The 18,600-nt window shown below is 40.2% G+C and overlaps 3 protein-coding genes and 1 non-coding gene across 4 annotated transcripts; all 4 read right to left on the reverse strand.

Annotated features, from left to right (window-relative positions):
• Window positions 1-669: 669 nt before the first annotated feature.
• Window positions 670-2,020, reverse strand: LOC122775045 (transcription factor HES-7-like). Its single transcript, XM_044034729.1, has 3 exons — window positions 1,929-2,020; window positions 1,721-1,807; window positions 670-1,349 (listed from the first exon to the last, which is right to left on the reverse strand). Exons 1-3 carry the CDS (start codon window positions 1,971-1,973, stop codon window positions 870-872), a joined length of 612 nt encoding a protein of 203 aa, XP_043890664.1. The 5' UTR covers window positions 1,974-2,020; the 3' UTR covers window positions 670-869.
• A 4,624-nt stretch (window positions 2,021-6,644) lies between these two features.
• Window positions 6,645-8,434, reverse strand: LOC122774964 (transcription factor HES-7.1-A-like). The gene is made up of 3 exons (XM_044034618.1): window positions 8,363-8,434; window positions 8,121-8,216; window positions 6,645-7,684 (listed from the first exon to the last, which is right to left on the reverse strand). The coding sequence occupies exons 1-3, from the start codon at window positions 8,432-8,434 to the stop codon at window positions 7,130-7,132; spliced, it is 723 nt and encodes a 240-aa protein (XP_043890553.1). The 3' UTR covers window positions 6,645-7,129.
• A 2,083-nt stretch (window positions 8,435-10,517) lies between these two features.
• pbx2 (pre-B-cell leukemia homeobox 2) lies at window positions 10,518-18,197 on the reverse strand. The gene is made up of 8 exons (XM_044034638.1): window positions 17,848-18,197; window positions 17,165-17,238; window positions 15,479-15,723; window positions 14,003-14,193; window positions 13,346-13,481; window positions 12,510-12,651; window positions 12,124-12,218; window positions 10,518-11,291 (listed from the first exon to the last, which is right to left on the reverse strand). The coding sequence occupies exons 1-8, from the start codon at window positions 18,090-18,092 to the stop codon at window positions 11,211-11,213; spliced, it is 1,209 nt and encodes a 402-aa protein (XP_043890573.1). The 5' UTR covers window positions 18,093-18,197; the 3' UTR covers window positions 10,518-11,210.
• Window positions 16,221-16,294, reverse strand: trnat-agu. The gene has a single exon. It is a non-coding gene; the product is annotated as a tRNA-Thr (tRNA).
• Window positions 18,198-18,600: the final 403 nt, after the last annotated feature.

Below are 18,600 nucleotides of genomic sequence, written 5' to 3' on the forward strand. Positions count from 1 at the left end.
ATGTGCAAATGAGGCAACTGGCGGAAAACAACTGGTGCGGTTGAAAGATCACAGAGCGTCCGGCTGCAGTTTTACGCACACACACATAAAAAAAACCCGCAACATTTGTGCATTAAATTAAGTCTTAATTCACAACAAATATTCGTATTTTCAATTCAATCTGAGATTAAACGAGATTGGCGAGATGTTAGCAGAAAAATACTAAAAGAAAATATTTAAAAAATAATAATTTAACAAAAGAAAAATGCATATACACTTGCAACGTGGCACCAGTTTCCTTTCACCAGACTCTCACTGAAATCCTTTTCTGTGCAGACAAGGGATTTTTGCCATTACGCACGGTGACGGCACTTTTACGCACTGCTACAACTTCTTATAAATGTGAAATTCTTGATTGCATTCGTTTAAATTTGACTATTAGTTCAGTTATGTAGCTTATAAATATGCACGTGCATTCAGTTTGTTTTGACCTCCTGTGTTTGTTATATATTTTCCGCATGTGTCACCGTTTGTGTCAAACTGAGTGCGTAAAGGCGCCACATGGTGCCGTTTAATCTTCACACCTAACGCTCGTGCAGGGGGAGGGGGCACGTGCCGGCAAACAACAAACAGTACACTTGTTAGTGATTTTTCATCAATTGTTTATTTACAAATGACATATAAAATAAATTAAGGTGCAAAATACATCAGAAAGATTGGAGACAGACGTCACGTGTTGGCCCGCGCGGGCACGATAGCAGCACTTAGTTTACAGTATCTACAGATTTGTCACATGTTCGATACATTGCACTGAAATAAATGTCTTTGGAAACAACACACGCTGCTGTGTGAGGGTGAATCAGCGTGCCAGAGTCAATTAAAGGATGTGATCAGGGCCACGGTCTCCACAGCGACTGGCTGACCAGTCTGTGAGGAGGCTGTTGTTGTTGCGGAGATGATGGAGACGGATGGACCTCTGCGCCACTGTTCTGCACACAGCTGAGTGTCGCTGTCTGTGCGCACAGTCTGTGTCCGGATCTGTTCATCAGCAGCTGTAGCATCGATCTGGAGGACTTTCTGAGGAGGAGAGGGCTGGTGGGGGACGGCGTCTGTGGATGTGAGCGGGGGAAACGAGACGCAAAAGACGCGTCCAGCGCTGCACCGACCCACAATCCTCTTCCCTGAGGTCCCAGGAACTGAGCTGCTCTCTGAAGGCAGGTGGAGAAGCCGTCTTGGTAAGACTGCTTCTCTCCTCCCCCTCCTCCTCCTCCACCACCTCCTCCTGTCGTGTCTCCTTTGACGGTTTTCTGGAGGAAGAGAACTGTGTGCTCGAGAATCTCAGCTTTCTCCACTCTGCGTTGAGTCTCCTCCTATGAAAAAAAGTCACAAACAAAGAGTTAACTTCTGTCATTTGCAGTGTGCGTAAAACCATAGCTTTTAATGTGAAATTCAATATAAATAAAAAATCGAAATAACAAATGAAATATGTTCATCGTTTCCTGCGAAGCAAAAAACGTGTTCCTGAATCCACACATCATCTCAGCGTTACGTTTAAGCGCTGTGCGTAAAGGCTCGCCACCTTTTACGCACGTTTAACGCATGAAAAACAGTCACCATAATTTCCAACAGCTACTGGTGGATTTGAGTTCAGGACATGTTAAACTATAAACTGACTGCAAACTGGTGAGTTTTACTGTGTGCATCTACAGACATTTCCAACTTAAAGGCGCGTGGCTTTTACCTGTTTCTGGAGCAGAAGAGTCTTCAGACTCTCCAGGCTGCGGTTCATTCTCTCCCTTCGACGTCTCTCCACCTGAGGTTTGAGACTCTGTAGATAAACAGAAACCATATATTAAGGATTAATGAATGAAACTAAGGCTTTTCCACTCAGAAGAGGAATAATCCCAAATGATCCACAAAGGCATAAATGATCAAAATGTCCTTCCTACCTTTCTTGTCGCCTTTGTGTCCTCGTAGTCTTGAAGCAGTTTCATGATTGTAGTCCAACAGCTGTCCAGTGGCTTCAGTAAGAACTGTAAAGTCGTTCAGTCAAAGCTCAATGAGGTTCCACAAGCCTCAGCGAGAGGCTTTTAAAGCTGCCGGGGGGGGGCGGTGGGAGGAGCCTAAAGGCTCACAGGCTCCATGTTTTACTGCAGCCACAAAAGTTTATTGTAAGCACACACGCGCGCAAATACGAGGCTGTTTTTTTCTTTGTCTGTAAGTCGTTTTTATTGCAAAAGACCACTCATGTTTTCCCATATTGTTTGTTTTCTTCTATTTCTTATGTTTAAAGAGTTGTAAAGTGCCTGAAACACAATATTTTCCCGTTTTGGCATCTATCTATCTATCTATCTATCTATCTATCTATCTATCTATCTAACTATCTATCTGGTATTCATTTTCCTCATTTAACACGTGATTAACAAGAATGTGGAGGTGAATGCAGACCCAATGACGCGCCAATGGCACAATTCACTATAACAATTAATCCTGCAGCCACGTGCGTGCAGCTGTCCCGCCGAATGAGAACGGCACGCGCTCGTGAGGTGTCACCCGTGGCTCGTGGTGTAGCTTATTTACATACCGACAGTGTGTGTGTGTGTGTGAGGGGGGTATTTCGGTATTTTCCAGTATTGTCAATGGCGTCTGGTGACGCGCGTCATTATTATTGTGTCAGAGTTTAGCAGCAGGTTATTTAATGTTTAGACTGTATGTTATATTCTATATTCTATTTTTATAATGAGATGTGTTCATATTTACTTTGCTGTTGTAAAGTCACCCCATTAAAGGACTCTCGTCCAGTGCTAAAATATTATTCATTTTCTTATTGAAGATCATTTTACTCATAACACTTTCAATTTACAGAAACTCAGTGAAGAGCAGCGACTAAAAGTCCATTTTATTTTTGTTTTTTTCAATATCAACACTGACATTATCTCTGAAAATGAGTAAAAAAAAAAACAGTTCCTTTAAGCTTTCAGTGAGTTCAATAAATCTTAACGCTATTCGCATAAAATATGTCATGAAATATATGCAAAATGGGGATTTACTTGACCTGAGTTACACGCCCTGTCTTTTTTCACTGTAATAGTTGGAGATATAAAGAACAAACGTTGAAAGAAATGATGGAAAACAAATAATGATCATGTAAAAAGAAAAGACAAGTAACGATAAAGAGCATATTATTGTGAGAAAAGAATGCAGAATCTTTAAGATGGAAACAGTTAGAGGCGTAAAACTCTGTAGAGAGTGAAACACATTTAAATAATTAACAATATCGCACGTTCTTCATGGTTTATTTCGCTAAAAACGGCACCTGTGTGCCGTGCGTAAAAGTTTTTTTACGCACGTTTTACGCACAGCTCTGCAAATATCTGTGACGCATAGTGTGACTTAAATTGACATTGAAAAGCAAACGGGGACATTTTGTGAGGACATTAGAGCGCGTGGGAAACTGAAATGCTTCTCTTTTCCAAAACACTCATTTTTTATGATGTAGCGATTCTAGCGGGTAATAAAGACACACACACACAGACAGGGGGAGCTGGATGAGTCACGCCCACACGTTTGCCTGAAGGCATTGTTGCAAATTGTCTCACACATGTTAAACCAAACTGAATAAACATGCGATTTTTCTCTGACATTATTTGCATTCTTTTAATGTTAAAATGGCTTTGATGGGTTTTATTTTTGCAGATCTCTCACGGAGACACTTTTCATGGCTATCAAAGTAAAACCTTTTGGTCCAAAACTGTAAAATAAATCGTTGTAGAGCAGCCCCTTATACTTACAACGATCTATGACACAAGGTCCTGGGTCAGAAGGTCATCAGCTCTTTGACTGGCTCTCCTGACAAACGAAGACAAAAGAAAAATATGAAAGTATGTAAAAGAAAGAACAGTGACAACACAAGTATAAAAAACATAATCCGGTACACAAATGATGAAAACAATCATTGGTTTAATGTTAGAATTCTGTCTAGTTTGCTCATTTCTTGATTGTTTTCTCTTGTACTTTATTGACAGTTCAGTGGAAATCTGGCTGGGATGTTGTTCTTAGTCAGGTTTAGTTGAGCTGAGTCTTTGCTGTGCCTGTTAATTGTGTTTATTGTGTTCCATTAATTGCTTTTTTTATTGCTTTTTATACACTGCAAAACAAAGTCCTCTTCGGGACAATAAACCTGAACTGAACTCTTATTACAACTGAAGCTTTAATTCTCTTGAATGTGCGCGTGTGGGAACCTGAGAGTTTTAACAGCTAATAAAAGTGAGGACGAAGCCTCCTGTTCTTCTCCACGCCATGAGAAAGAGCTGCAGGACACGGTCCCACTGTCACACTCCTCCAACGTTTGTCTGCGCGTGTGTGAATGTGTGAATTGCGGTCAAGTGGCAAATGTGTGATGTGCGGCCACTAAAAGGCTCTCATTTAGCGCCAGTCCGTTTGCAAACGCGTGACAAAATGTGTGTTTTTGTGCTGCACTGACACGAACTTCTGAACTCATTTGGCACAAGTTGGCTGTGGATTTTGTCCCCATTACGCACGTTAATCTACATTATTGTCATTTTGTTATTCTTATACTTATTGACAATCTTTGACATTTAAAGCATCTTGCAGGATTCTGTCATGACAACATCACAAATAATTAGAATCATACAAAATCCAAATATTCATAAACTATTTATGTGAAAGAATAAAATACAGGCAACGATTAAAATGTACCTCTTGCTCTGTGGATCTTGTCACTGGAAAGTCTTTTCACTCATTAGAGTGAAGGAGCTCTTTGATGATCCAGCCCCCAACACACAGACACGCGCTGCAGCTCCCGGCAGCACGCGACCACTTCACACCTAGGTTACAAACACACAGGCGCGCGCGCGCTCCATGCAGCCTGTGAGAAAAAGATTAACACAACAAGACTTCACAACAGAACAACGTGTATTTGGACGTCGAGAGACAGATTTTACAGTTGGAGAGAAGAATATGTAGAAATGTATGACACTAATATGCCTGAAAAACTTAAATGATCAAAAATATACACCAGAAATCAAACATAAGAGAAATCAGTGATCGTTATGTCTTCACTAAGAGTGATTTTGTAACGTTTCCATTCATCAGTGACTGAGGTTAAGCGACCACAGCATCCACAGAATGAACCTGAGAGAGGAAGAAAACAGAAATGATCTTTATGGAAACAGCTGTAATCTGAATGAGCGCGACACGCGGTGCGTGAAAGGACGTGTGGTGCGTGATTTGCATTTGTGTGCCATTTGGGTTTGCCCCCGATTCACACACTGTGTTCTAATTCTAACAGATAATAAAACACACCACCCGCGCCCTTTTTTTCCCACGAGAAAAAGGCTGAAACTAGTCTCCCACGTTGCTCCACTTCACCACTTTAATGTGAAATCTTAACCTGCACATACACAAATAACAAAAGATACTGTATATCTGTGCGTAAGTTCAGCCAAATGGAGTCAAACCAAACTTTTACGCACGCAAACTGTGTTATTTTCCTATCGATTTTCTTATTAAAAATATTCTACATTAATTAGCAGTGTTTATGTAAAGCTCTTTTCTATAACTCTGCCCTTTCCCCTTCAGTTTATAACGGTGATGTTTCACAGTATCGCACATCATTTATTGTATTGCATTAATTGAGGTCTACGCATTATTTTCACGACGATTAATATGAATATTAAAATGAAGTTTGAATGATTTGTTTTTTGTTTATGGACATTTAAGAAGCTGAAACTTCTGAGACCTTGTTTTAATCGATTTAAATGATCGAAAGAGTTAATCATTAACATTTTTGTTTACATTGGGTTATTTCTACGTTAAATATAAAAGAGTCAAATGACAAGGATAATGTGAATCATAATAAACCAAACTTATATTAGAACATGCTTTTACATCACGCTGCTCACTGGCTTCACTGTTCCAAACATGAATTTGAATAATCAAAAACAAACTATCATATAGTATCCAAGTGCAGTCAGTCTCCGGAGAACACGTGACAGGAAAGGACTTCAAAGAGGTGCAGGAAGTGTGAGGACAGACGGCGGGCACGCGCACACAACACACGAGGCGGATGACACTGAAAACAAGACAAGAGGCAACAAAGTTGTTTGATCATCCGACTTAATCCTGCTGTCACGGACGATGACAATTGACTTATTCCGACATGTATGTATATGTACATAATACTTTGTTAAAAATAATCTGCTTAAATCTTAAGTATTTTTTTTAAATATTTTCTAGTTTGTTCTGCACCAAAAAAACTCAAAGAAAGTGTGTTAACGCCGGATAATTTAGTAAGTAAATTTAAAAACAATTCATCTATAAAACAATTGAAAAATTAAACTTTTTACGGTCTTAATTCTCCCCGGAACTGAGGAGAAGAGTACGCGTGAAGAGTCTTTGATGTCCTCTGAAGTGAGGAGGCTCCGTCACCTCGCGCTCAGACTTCACACCTGAAGTTTGTCGCTCTGCGGGAAACTGAAGCTTCACACACTCACACTCAACTAAAAGAACTCACTGGCAACATGTGCTTTTAGTTTTTGGAATGTTTTTTTATTAGGTTTTCAATAATAATAATAATAATAATAACAATAACAATAATAAAAATAGTAATAATAATAACAATAATGATAAAAAATGATACAAAAAAATATTTCTCGCCATAGGGAGACATCCAGAATAAATTAAGTGTGCAAAATAGACAATAATAACAGTTGGGTTGTTTTGGATGAACATCAGGGCTCAGGTGTGGAGATGTAAGGGAGTCAAACCCCTGCAGGTGGCGCCACAGCTGGAAATGTGATGGAGGGGAACTGGATTATTGTCAATACCAGAGTCAGTCGCAGAGATATGGAGGAGGAAGATGAGGAGGAGGAGGCTCTTCTGCTCTGTGTTACTCACCTCTGTGAGTTAATTTTTTGGCCCAGACTCAGATCACAGACTCTGAACCCAGACCACGTCTGTCTTTCCTGAGCTCACTCAAAACGCATCAAACACACCAACAGCAACATCAACATGTGAGATGTTGACATTATTTACAGGCTGTGAGTCTGGTGGCACGCGTCAAAGACTGTTTTTTTTCAAAAAAAAAAAAAAAAAAGTTCAAGGTTCAGAGGTCAGGACCTCATGGTTTTTAAGGCCAGGGCCTCCACAGAGTCTGGGTGACCGGGCCGTTCTGGGTCAGGCTCTGTTTGCTGCCTGCACTCGTCGTCGCCCTGACGTCACGCCGACTCTGTGTCTGTGTCAGTGAGGAGACTCTGGGAGACGCTGGCAGGACGGGACGCCGCCGTGCGTAGGGATGGAGAGAAGCGCTGATGCTGGTGGTTTGCGTCCTCACTCCGTGTTTGGACTTCTGCCGGAGCATGCGGAGGATGGACTTTGTCCGTGTGAGAGAGCCGGAGGAGCAGCTGCTCTCCACCGAAGAGTCAGAGTCTGAGCGCTGGGCGACGTGAGCGGCAAAGTATGTGTCCAGGGCGGCTGTGAGCCACGGGCCTTTTCCCTGAGGACCCAGGAAGTGAGCTGCTCTCTGCAGGCAAGAGGAGAAACCATCCTGGAACGACTTCTTCTGACCTCCTCTTTGTCCTCTTTCTTCTCCTGCTCTGGACTTGTCTCCTTTGACAGTTTTCTGGAGGAAGAGGATGGTGTGCTCCAGGATCTCAGCTTTCTCCACTCTGCCTTGAGCTCCACTCTGTAAGACAGGAAACATCAGAGTTAATGATGATGGCAGCAGCTTCATTTCAAACATCTGTCTGTGGAGGTTCTCAGTTGTCCAGGTCATAGGTCACTAGACTTTCTCCTTTAAAACTAAACAACACCATTGCTTCTTAGATGAAAAGTGAGACTTAGTAACTTAGTAGCACACAGTACATTATATGTGTTAAATTCTTACATGTTTTAAGATACTTTCTGGTTAAACTAAGGTGAAATGTTAAAAAATAAATAAAGTAAAAGAACCATATACGTGAGTTTGTCTCTTAGACCAGGGCACAGATATTCACAGATCATTAAAGCAACAGTTTTCAGTGTTTTGGCTGCATCTATGCAATTTTCACTCCACCAAATACAAAAAGATGAAAACCTTCTATGATAATTAGCAGCACAATAATCTCATGTTTTCTTTTTACCAGATGTTGTGGCTCCTGCAGTAACATTGTCCTCAGATGCTCCAGGCTGCAGTTCATCCTCTCCCGCCGCCGCTTCTCCACCTGAGATTTTATGACCTACAAACAAGGACACAGAAAAAGATGTTAGAAGACTATTAAATACATTTTGAGCATTTAGATCAGTCATTTAAATGAATTCAACAGCTAAAATGGTTATTTCTGGGGACAAAAAAAGAAGAAAAAAAAGGTGGTTTTCTTCTTACCTTTCTGTCCTGTCTGTCCTCTGTCTCCTGGAAGGGCTTCATGGTGAGCAAATGTCCACTGTGTGTCTTCATCTGGTGAAATGATAGGATCCTTCCCAGTCTGTAACTGATCAGGTACTAAAGTGCTTCTGTCTCTGAGGCCTCTTTTATCTCCCTGCCCCTTACCTCCCTCAGACTCCTCCCACTCTGACACCCCACGTTTTACAACCCGCCCCCATCTGTCCCCCACACACACACATCCACCCGTCACCAAACTCCCTTCTCTTTTTTTAACCGGTAGATTAAATTAAATTAAATTAACTTAACTTAACCACTAATGGTGTAAATGGATGCAAATGAAGCCTCAGTCTCGCCAGTAAACCAAACACATCAAGTATATCAAGCTTGGCTGAATTACGCACAGACGCGTAAAATCCGTGCGTAAAATGGAAAATAAGGGCTTTGAAATGCCACCTGGCTGAGAACGGAGTAAAATTAAAAATCACATTTGCTTAATTTTAGATGAAAACAATGTGGGGAACAAAAACAGGAACAAACATTTTTTTAAACCAGATATGATCAGAAAACCCCAAATTTAGTGATTTTTATGCAGATGTTTGTATTTCCTTTTATACCATAACTTGTGTTAAACTAAAAATTCTACATCATCCAAATAAAAATGTTTTAAATGTTACATGTTTGGGTTTTTTTCCAAACATGGATTGAAGTGAAGTGCCATTTGTAGCTCGTGCCATTTTGAGAAGTGAGACACTGCTTGAGCTGACACCATTTTTTAGTGTCCATTTGCTTCAACAAAATGCGTGACAAAACTCACAAAGAAGTTCGGTTATTACAAGTGAGATTTAAATTCAAATGTATACATTTTTAAATGTCTCTTATTTTCTTATTTGATATAAACTGCGCGCGTGTTTTCTTTTTCCTCCTTAATAAGGACTGTGCGCGCTCGTGCGCTCTCGTCACGCTCCACATGACGCCTCTGCATTTGTCCACATTTTGCTTTCACACCTCCCCGTGTTACTAAATGGCCCACGCGTGCCTTTTGGGCCAGTGGGTCTCGTGCTGGCTTGGCACGGTCGCAGTTGTTTGACATTTTGGCTCGTGAAAAGCCTTTTGATGTTTTGCTGGGAACCGTGGGAAATACGAGCGACAGTGAGGACGCACGCGTGACGACTGTTTGGATTTCACACTTCCTGGAGGAGGAGGTTCGATCTCTCACTTTACGCTCAGTTTTTGACTGCACTAAATCTTCCTGTGGGCGATTGAACAGCCACAGAATGAGGAAGCAGCACGTTTCTATTTTAATTTAGTGCGTAAACTTGTATTCACAGACACAGGCTGCAGCTCATGCGTAAAACCTGCTCAAACAACAAAGAACATCTTAATATGTTTAGATCAGATTTGGTTTGATGTAGTTGTTATACATTTGTTTTTATGTTAGTATTTTTAAAAATGTAACACTACTTAACTTCATGTAAATCGCTCTCAAGAGAATTAAAATTTAAAAAAACAAACTGCTTTTAACTAAAATGGTTGATTACAAACGCCAAGTACTAGTTATAATTATAAAGTCACTGGTTATAATGCTAAAGTTACTAGTTATAATGTGAAAGCTACTGGTTATAACAAGAAAACTACTGGTTACAATGAGAAAGTTACTGGTTATAATGAGAAAGCTACTGGTTATAAAGAGAATGTTACTAATGTATCAATAAACCTACTGGTTATAGCAAGAAAGTTACTGGTTTTAATGAGAAAGTTACTCATAACAAGACAAATTCTCCTTATAACAAGATAGTTATAAGTCGTTTCTCAGAGTTATGACAAGATAACAAATGAATTTCCCTCTGGGACAATAAATGAACTTAACTAATAATCAACATGGTTATAATGAGAAGGTCCATTTTACCTTCGAGCGGTTCAAACTGATGAGCGGCAAAGTTCCTGTTGAAGCTGTGGATCGTCTCTCCATCTTCAGACTCATCCCTCCCTGAAACATCGCACAGCAATGCAACAAGAAACAGCACTTTTTCCTTCTCTAGTGAAACAGTTCTATGCTTCCGTGTGTCAGGAACAAAGAAAACGTGGGTGTTTTCCTATCATTTCCTATATCCAAATGTTCCATTTCTTTTTAAAAACATTGAAAATAAAGCCGGGCTGTGGCTGTGAATACAGAGAGTCTTTATTGTAAAAGAGGTAGAGAGAATACAGGTGTTTCACTGTACAGAAAAAAAACAGCACTGTCGACACACTCATTCAAACCTTTAACATGGACTCAAGACACACTTTCATTCATGTTACAGGGTCACACAAGCCCGGTAGAAAAACAGAAAAAACACACACAAACAAACAAACAAAGAAAACAGAGAGACAAACACACAGAATCTTTGGATTTTTCTCTATTGCCCTCTCATTCACTGGATGCACTCTCTCCATTTTTCTGAGCAGTTAAAACGAAAATAGTTGTTGCACTAATCATAAAAACAGCAATAATAATATTAATAATAATAATAATAAAGATATAGTGTGCTTAAAAACAATGATAATGCAATCCCCTACCTTTCCTGTCCCCTTCCCCACAAACACCTCAGTAACATAGTGGAAAAGAAAAAAAAACACACACACACCCATAACCCTGATGATAAAACCACACAACACACACACACCATCCGTGCACGTGACGAATCATACGCACAAAAAGAAAAGAAAAATTAAAAAATTGTTTTAAAACCGAAAAAAAATACAAAAACAACAACTGCAGCCAAGTGGGAAGTGTGATATCATTCTTTCTGTCATTTTATCTTTTTCCGTCGCTGTCGTTCGCTCTGTGCCAGTGGGCGGGGCCAGTCAGTCAGTCCGAGTTGTCCGAGTGGTCGCTGCGGGGCGAGGCGCCCGGCGGCGGCGAGTGTCGACCCGGCCAGTTCCCGTTCGCCTGAGGAGACGAGAGAGGAGAAATCAACAAACACACTGTGTGTGTCAGTATGTGATTAGCTTTCAAATTAAGCAACTATTTTGATCATGTTTTAATAATTAAGAGCTTTTTCGATTTTTTTGGCTTCTTAAATGCAACTATTTTCAAAGAAATCATTAAAACTGAATCATTTTAGGTTAAAAACAGTATTGTTTCAAGGTTTGGGAAACACTGAGACAATAAACGACAGATAAACTGATTATGAAAATAGACGTTAGTCGACGCCCTACTTAACGTTAATTATCTAGTCATCCATCATACAGTAAGATATGACAAATGAAATGAAAATAAATGTTTGTATTTTGTTGCAAATGTAACAATTTAAGGGGAAACATTCGTTCAAATCCCACAAGGAAAATAATAACATAAAATAAATAAATGAATAAAAGCAAAACCTGTTGTGAATAATTTCCTGTCATTTGCAGTTTGTTTAAGAAGGAAAATAAAATTGATTCAAAGTTTTTTTTATTTCAAGTGAAGTTCAAATGTCACTTTATTCTATGTTAATTTTATTTTTCCTTAAATACACACACACACACATACATACATACTACATATGTATATATAAACATGCACATATTTCCTATTTTATTGTAAATACCTTTAACAGATGGAGATCACGTGTAGTAGTGAATCGAGATTGTGATTTTATCGTTTATAGACGAAAGGAAAAGAAAGACTCATATGTCCCCTTTTAAAACTTGATAAAACTGATGAAAGCAAGTAAACATTAAACATGAGGCAATAAAAATACTTTAAAAGCAGAAACACAATGTCTAAAATCTCTGCTTACCTGCACTCCTATTTGGTAGGCGGACTGCTCGCCGTTCACGGGCGGAACACCGAGGAACATGTCAGCTGACCCGGAGAGAGAGAAGGACCCAGACCCTGGAGAACGACACAACTTTAAAAACCTGTCTCTTCGGCACAAACAAACATTGTGACACAATAAAAGTTTTTTTCTAAAAAAACGACCCGTGTTGAAAGCAAAATCAAAACTCCTGCTCATGTGACGCAGCTAATGGAAGCCACAGCCCACAGCCTCCAGTTATTCACCGAGGTCACAATGTATGGCTCATCCACGGGCGGGTGGAGGAGCCTTGACTGAGTCAGAGGACGATATTTCACTGCCTTAGGGCCAAACAGCTGAACACTGGGGCTTTTATTCTCTCCGAGTACCTGTGGAGTTGGGAGTGTGCGGGGAATCGTCGCCCTGTCTCGCTCCCAAGGCCGTCTTCATGGCGTAGAGGTTGGCCTCCTCTTGGAATTTGCTAATGTTTTTCTTGTAGCGAATTCTCTTATTGCCAAACCAGTTGGAAACCTAAGACAAAAAAACAAACACAGCACTCTTTACTGCTGACAGAATGACTATAGTTCATATAGTACATATATACATATATATATATATATATATATATTCTCACAATAGAATTATCGTTTTAGGTGTTTCTTTTCATAATTAAGACAAGTTCTCAGCTTTTATACCTTCTTAAATGTGAATATGTTCCGGTGTCTTTGTTCCACATGAGAAAGAAATCAGTAAAACTGAATAATTTTTTTGAAGACAAGAACTTGGTTATTTTGAAGTTTGGGAAACACCAAGCAAGATTTCTCTGACAAAACATTTGAATAATCTTGTTTTAAAGAAATCTGATGTGCAAATACAGCTAGGAATTTTCCGCCCCTTTGTAGCCCAAGTTGCAGCACAAGTACTTCATTACATTTTATTCTGATATTTTCTACCTTCTTGTAGAGCTGTCTATATCTTTTTTTAACATCTTATTTCATATTTTAATTTTTCTTCAAATGCATATTTTGCTTTTGTGTCATGTTCTCTATTTCTTATATTTTAGGAGTTGTAAAGTGATCATTTCCAGGTTTTGAAATGTGGACGGCCGTTTGTGAGAAAATATTTCCAAACCATTTCATGGACCAAACAACTCGTCAACTAACTGAGAAAATAATCAACGGATGAAGCAGTAGAGTGGCAGTACAGTACAGCTCTGAGATTTTACCTGAGAGACGGTGATTCCACACGATTTGGCGAGTTCCTCTTTGGCTTCTTCACTGGGGTAAGGGTTGGACAGGTGGGAGTAGAAGTACTCGTTCAGCCCCTCTGTGGCCTGTTTGCTGAAGTTACGCCTCTTGCGCCTGATGAGACACACACGAGAGATGAATGTCACGGTCAGACTGCACAGTACCATCTGTGACCATCACAGATCATCAGAATTATGATGGTTTCAGATCATTCTCAGTAAAAAATAAAAGGGGCTGCACAACAATTTTGAATTAAAATAAAGCTCTTAAGAGTTTTTATCCTCTCAAACGGGAATATTGACTGGATTCTTTGCTCTATGTAACAAAGTAATGACAGTTAATGGGGCAAACGACTAATCAATTAATTGAGAAAACAACCGGTGGATTAATCGATTATAGGACTGCAACTAACGACTATTTCCGCAATCAATTAATCTGTCAAATTTTGTCACTGAAATGTAAAAATAATGTATAAACCAAACATTAAATACCTGAGAGAGGTCATCAATAAGACAAAAACACATTTTTTTAATGGAAATAAGAACCGTCTGGTGGATAGCATATAAGAGTCAAATCATTTGAGCAAGAAAATCGAAATCAAACCTCAAAACAAACACACACATGGATCCTCGTACCTGGCATCCAGGAAGCGGGACCTCAGGATCATGACTGCCTCACACGTGCTCTGCTTGAGCTGAGTCTGGATGGAGCTGAACTTGCGGTGGATGATGGCCACCATGCGCTCGATCTCCCGTGGGGTCACGGGCCGCGTACGCGACTGCTCCCTCAGCAGGTTCATCACATGCGTGGTGAACTCCGTGCACGCCTGGGCCAGGGGGCAGGGCAGGGGCGGGCGGGGGTGAAGGACAGAAAAGTGCAAAGCAATGAAGCCAGGAAACAACGTTCAAACCGGTTTGCCGCAATTTCTCACAATCTCATGTCTTTTATATGGCATTTTAATTTATTAAAGCACTTAATTTGTGACCCTTTCCTTTGAAAATCATTATAACACAAATTAACTTGGGCACAACACTTTTTGTTGTGCTTATACAGCAATGAACGATCGCTATTTTTCACTTTAGTAGAGAAGCAAATATGTCACAAGGCAAAAAAAACTCAAATTGTTTCTAATTTCTTCTGCTATACATTTAGCTGTATGCTCAGTGACCACTAAATTAGGTACATCCTTATTTATGAGGTCATCATTAAAAGGTGTGATTATGCCATATATTAGAAACACCTCTTACAATACAGTATAAACACAAATACCTATGTAAATAAGTGCTTTGCTTATTGTTAATGTCAACATCTGAATGCTAAATAAAGCAGTGTGTACTCAATGTGAAGCAAATAGTATAAGCCCTTTTAACTAATGGGGGAAAATGTTTTATTGTGTGTTGTGTTGCAAGAAAAACGCAGTATATTGTTGTTTAGCACCCAGTAGGCGTATGGTTGTAGGCTGGAATGTGTGTTGGTCCAATAATCTTCATCTGCACTACATTATGCTCTTTTCAAAATCATGACTCACGAGTTTTCAAGCAACTAAAAAAAAGTTAAATGTGTTACTATTGCTAGCTCTGTTTTAGTTTAAAAAGAATGTGTATGTCTTAATGGGTAGAAACTGAGGTATTTGGAAAATTACGTATTTACCAGCATTTGTTTCCTTTAAAAAAAAGCAACATTTCAGTTTCACCTCGTCAGTGGACAAATAAAAGAAATCCCTGCTTTTACTTTTCACCATTGTTGTTTCTCATTCATGCAACTTTCAAAGCAACTAAGCAAACAACTGCAGAGCCTGTGTTTCCAGTTTATACAGACACACACAAGCCCAGCATACATGTCAGTGTGGATGGAGATTACTCCTTATTGGAAAATGCTGATCTGGATTTTGTTTGTGTATTGTACAGATTTAAATCTGCATCTACTCCTTCAGACGTGGAGCGCCTGTATACTGCGTGATGCGTTTGGATCAGAGAATATAGGAACAACTGTGATGTGCTGTGAACTCTCGACCTAACATGCCAATGGGATTATGCCTCCGAGGAGCAGCTTTAGTAGAAGCAAGCGTGCACAGACAATGCCAGCGCTCATGTCCTGTTGCGACACGATACCTGCTCATACTTCTCCAGCTCAGCGTGGTAGATACTGCGAATCTGGCTCAACTTGCTTTTGTAGTCGGAGTGCTCGAGCGAGCTGTCAGGTGACATCCCTCCTGAGCTAGTGGCTGCGGACACAGCAGCAGCAGCCCCGCCGCCCTTCTCTGGGCCTGCAACACCCTCGGCCAACAACATGTTGTCCAACCGTACCAACTGAGGATCTTGGGGCTCCTCCTCCTGATTGTTCCTCATTGACAGGCCTGTCAATAAAAAAAAACCCAGCATCTATTGGTTTTAATTGGGAAACATTATACATCTACATCTATTTTATCCCCCCGTCTTTCACCAAGACTTCTAAAATAGTGCAATTCAAGGGTTCTGCAAACATTTGCCCTTCACATTTCAGCAGACAGAAACAAGTGAGAGTCACTCTGTTTGAAAAACGGAGGAGTTGTTTATTTAATGATTAAATCTCCTACACTATGTACAGGTTACAGTTGCTGTGTTCAATATTTATTTATAACCCACACCAGAGCCTCTTGGTTCTGGACTAAGTGAGAGACTGTTTGGTTTTGCAGCTTTCCTTTAAAATGAAAATAAAAAGTTAATGTATCTTGTTTGCTCCTGACAGCTCAGCATGCAGAGAACCCTGCAATATTTTTACCAGCTCTCATGTGAAAGATGGTGAGAGAGAAAGAGAGCAATTGACATACTTCAATAATCACAAAAGTGGACATTTAAAAACAGATGAAGCATCAGGCACTGCTGGGATTTGAACCCAGGATCTCCTGTTTACTAGACAGGCACTTTGACCAACTAAGCCACAGCGCCTCAACCTGCTTCGCCAAGGCTCCTGAGTAAACTGACATTTGGGAGTAGGTTTAAATCCACAATATTGCCAAAAAGACCACAATATAAACAAATTAATTAACAAAAAACACATTTTCTAACGTTCAGATTTCGATTAATAATTTGTGCATACATTAGGTATATGAAAATATTGAAATAAACCCAAGGCATTTCTGAAAAAATCTAAATCAGTCAGTGCTAGAAAAAGACCCCTCAAATCCTGATGAAAACCCTGGAAATCTCTCTTAGTTATGAACACCAACTGTTGCAAACGCTCTGTGCCACTCAAGTGCTATGTTATTACCACTAACACATGCTGCAGTTCCCTGCAGGCCTTATTACATGCCTGTACATCCAGCAGTTGTCTTTTGTATCTATTTTTATATGACGTTGACATTTATAAAAATTACTGCCAGTCTGCCACTGACTGTCTATACACAAATAAGCGATTAATGATGACGTTTATCCCACCCCTTCAGGTTGTTTTTGACACTGACAACAAGAAACCTGAGCGTCACTTACACAACACAATACAATAAAGCTGTAGCACACAAAGACGAAGGGATGCAAGATATTATTGGCATAATGTATGTATATATATATATATATATATATATATATATATATATATATATATACATACATACATATACGTACACATATATATACATACACACACACACACACATATATATATATATATATATATACATATATATATATATATATATATATTACTATCGTCCCAAGAACTCCCGATATATCTGTATATCGACAAACGCTCCAATATCGTGCATCCCCAAGGCCAACACTAACAACATTAACATAGAAAACAGCAACAACATTTTTTACCAGTTTTTTCCTTGATTTCGCACAACACGCTGAATAATGCAGGTTTCATTCGGTGGCAGTTCAGCGCATGTTTCCTGTACATACAGAGAAACAAAAACATGTCAAGTGTGTTTGTTAGCACGGGGTTTAGCCTCAGCACAAAAACAAAATAAAGCGACACACCAACTAACTTTCCTGTGGCTAACTTAGCTAACGCTAGCTACAGTGTAGCAGCGAGCTAGGGGCAACAATAGCTAACTTGTTAGCGCACCGCTAACGACAACCACAGAGTTGCATAATATTGTCACTTGTTTACGTGCTAATTAAATAATAACGTGTGAGGGGGGAAAGCCTAGCAACTTTTTGACGTTTACGTTAGCATTAGCAACCTATTGTAGCAACAGCTTTTGTAAGCGCAGCATAGCATGCTAACAATGGCTAGCCAGCTAAAGCAAATCTGCCCACAACAAATACGCGTTTGTACACAACAGCAAAAGAAACATGAAGCGGTGTTAGAAAAAGTTAAGTATGTCAAAACAACTTCGTTTTCCCAAGCTAAGTAATTGGCTACTGGCTAAAATATCTAAACAACGGACTGAAGTTCGGGAAACTTTGCGACAGCGAGTCGATAAAGCGGCACAACAGTAAAGCAACTGTCAGCATCGTTACGCTGAAAAATAAAAACAATCAAAGTTGTCACTTACTTTGCCTGTGCCTCGTCCAAACTTTGGTCGGTGATGGTCATTATTTGGTGCAGTATGTCTCCAATGTCCCTGCGGCTTTCGTGTCCGTTTTCTGTGCCCTCGAGGCCCGCGGGGTCGCCTCCGTCGGACCGGTGCTGGGAAGATTGGTGAACCGCGTTGAGCGCGTGCATCCCGGGGTGGCCGCTCATGCCGAGTCCCCGGCCATTCGAGGCCCCGTTGCCTGTCAGAGGCTGCTGCTGCAACATATTCAGCGACGACGCACAGTGGCGACGACTGCTGCCCAACTGCGCTCACAGACAGACGCACCGAGTACACACGACCAAGGCCGAGGCATCGCACCAGGACAGGGTCCCCTAGCGACTGACAGGAAACGGTACAAGCCATGGAAACACAAAAGTGACAGCAGCACGTTGGAGCAGGTGCGGCCCAAGTCATTATGGGGCCATATTAATTTGATGTGATCCTCCATACCACCACCAGCAGCAATATATTTTTTTATTATCACTGTTTATTATCACTCTCATGGTACGGCTGGCAGGAAATGATAAAACATTAGCATTTGTTTTCAAGCATAGTATTCCATGTATGTACTGTAATATTAAAACCCTCTTGTTAGTTATGTTAAGTCCTCTAGGGGGCACTGCTGTTGACACAGGCGCTCTAAGCAGCGGTGTCTGTTGCTAGTTGCTTTATAGCAAATCTAGCGAATTTCTCTGGTTTTTATGGAGACGCTGATGTGAAAGCACTTATTAG

Source organism: Solea senegalensis, linkage group LG9, assembly GCF_019176455.1.
Source record: "Solea senegalensis isolate Sse05_10M linkage group LG9, IFAPA_SoseM_1, whole genome shotgun sequence".
In the NCBI taxonomy this organism is placed as follows: domain Eukaryota; kingdom Metazoa; phylum Chordata; class Actinopteri; order Pleuronectiformes; family Soleidae; genus Solea; species Solea senegalensis.